The sequence below is a fragment of the Parasteatoda tepidariorum genome, chromosome 5 (genome assembly GCF_043381705.1).
Source record: "Parasteatoda tepidariorum isolate YZ-2023 chromosome 5, CAS_Ptep_4.0, whole genome shotgun sequence".
In the NCBI taxonomy this organism is placed as follows: Eukaryota; Metazoa; Arthropoda; class Arachnida; order Araneae; family Theridiidae; genus Parasteatoda; species Parasteatoda tepidariorum.
In genome coordinates, this window is record NC_092208.1 from 22,282,675 (window position 1) to 22,285,022 (window position 2,348).

The following is a 2,348-nucleotide window of genomic DNA, read 5'->3' on the forward strand; positions in this document are numbered from 1 at the left end:
TTATGTATAATGAGTCCAAAGCTTTACTAATTTATGATTTCTGCTTTTTAACGACATAATTCAATTAATTAGTCAATAAGTGTGTCCTTTATTGCAATTACTAGTTGTATTTTTTTTAAATACAACTAGTATACGATATTTTTTACATTTGCTCTTTCATGTTACTTTTATTTTTAAGTAATATTTAAGTTATAAAACCTCACTTACTTAAAATTTAAACTTGACTTATATTCATATAATAAAAGCTTCTGGATAATTCTATCGGGTAAATTGATTTATTAAATGTCTAAATTATTTTGATGTTATAATTTCCTTTTGTGCAAAAGTTAGTGAAACTTGCCTGTAATTAGTTAAACTTGTCCTTTTTCTTCATTTTTATGCAATTGCTTGCTACTTTTAAAGAAGGTTCAGGAGCAGTATTTGTTCTTTCAAGAAAAGAAAAAAAGCTACATATTTTTTTTAACAATTTATTTTTTTCATGTATGCAAAAAAAATTTTTCATTGTAGTAAAATAATACTTTACTTGCGGTGTATACAGATAAAAGTAATATCAGAAGAAATCAAATTACTTAACATGTCTTTCTTATTAATCCATTTTTCAATATATTATAAATGCTTAAACTTATGTCGGTTGATTCTTATACTCAATATATCTGCAAGTATTTTTTTTAATTAAACACAGTTAATTGAAGGATAAAATAAGTTGGTAAGTAAAGGAGTTCTCAATCCAAATATAGATCTTCATGACGAAATCAACGTCTGAAATTTTCCTTTTAATTTAAAAATGAGGGAAATGTGTTGAATGCTGAAAATAAATCAGCTGTCATAAATCATGCGTTGTGTATTCTGAAAATAAATCATGCGTTGTGTCTCCTGAAAATAAATCAACTTCACATTTTCAAATTAGCGCAAGCACTGAAATGAAGATGACTCAGTAATTAGCAGACGCATTTAAAAACTAACAACGATTTAATAAAACTTCAGTGACTTGATAAATAACTTAATAAAATAATATTCATGATAATTAACTAAGAGAGAGAGAGGGAGAGAGAGAGACAGAGAGAGAGAGAGACAGAGACAGAGACAGAGACAGAGACAGAGACAGAGACAGAGACAGAGACAGAGACAGAGACAGAGACAGAGACAGAGACAGAGACAGAGACAGAGACAGAGACAGAGACAGAGACAGAGACAGAGACAGAGACAGAGACAGAGACAGAGACAGAGACAGAGACAGAGACAGAGACAGAGACAGAGACAGAGACAGAGACAGAGACAGAGACAGAGACAGAGACAGAGACAGAGACAGAGACAGAGACAGAGACAGAGACAGAGACAGAGACAGAGACAGAGACAGAGACAGAGACAGAGACAGAGACAGAGACAGAGACAGAGACAGAGACAGAGACAGAGACAGAGACNGAGAGAGAGAGAGAGAGAGAGAGAGAGAGAGAGAGAGAGAGAGAGAGAGAGAGAGAGAGATTCACAGTTTCCTGGTTTTCACAGTTTTAGCCACGGAATCTTAATGTGCTTCATGAAAACATTGTTCCTGGGCTAGAAACCATGAAAACCGGGGCGAGCCAATTGTTATAGGTGGAGAGTGGTCATAATGTAATGGCTCTTCGGTGTATGTATATATATATACATACATTGCAATTAATAAAATGCATGGCTTTATTGTAAATTAGTCCTACATATTATGATAAATACTCAATTTTAGTTGCACTTTAAAATGCTTTAAAAGATTAAAAAATTAAATCCTCTGGTCTGAAGGATCTGATATTTCATCTGTAGATACGTAAAGTAATGGAAATTTATTGCGTGAAAGAAGAAAAAAAACAGCTGAAAAATTAATGGATAAATGAAATTGTACTTGTCATAAGATGCTAAAGACCGGTTACTTTAAAAAAACATGCTTAATTTAAGTTTTTAATTAAAATACATGAATTGAGACATATCCAGTCACGCTTGCGATGAGGAAGGCGAGGGATATGCAGCTATTGCTATTTAATGTCTGAGAAAGACTTCACCATTGAATGGTCGGACTCAGCTTGTGAACATGTATCACAAAAACGGTTAATCATGTGACAATGTCTCCAGACTTTATATCTTTTATATAATTGATAGCGCAATAAGTATAACACATGCTAAAATATATTCCTATGGAATCTGACAAATTGTTTAAGAGAATAAATATTCTGCTGAGTTAACTTTTGAATTATCTTTTTTTCACAAAGCAATTCTCATTTCTTTTGCTGCACTGGAAAAAACCTGAGATTTTTTTGATCAGAGGCTCAATTTTACATAATTTACGAAACACAATTGCAACAATATTTTCAATTTTAGCG

At 32.3% G+C, this 2,348-nt stretch overlaps 1 protein-coding gene across 1 annotated transcript; it reads left to right on the forward strand.

Annotated features, from left to right (window-relative positions):
• Nucleotides 1-926: 926 nt before the first annotated feature.
• LOC139425620 (RNA-binding protein 25-like) lies at nucleotides 927-1,526 on the forward strand. The gene is made up of 2 exons (XM_071181011.1): nucleotides 927-934; nucleotides 1,034-1,526. The coding sequence occupies exons 1-2, from the start codon at nucleotides 927-929 to the stop codon at nucleotides 1,524-1,526; spliced, it is 501 nt and encodes a 166-aa protein (XP_071037112.1).
• Nucleotides 1,527-2,348: the final 822 nt, after the last annotated feature.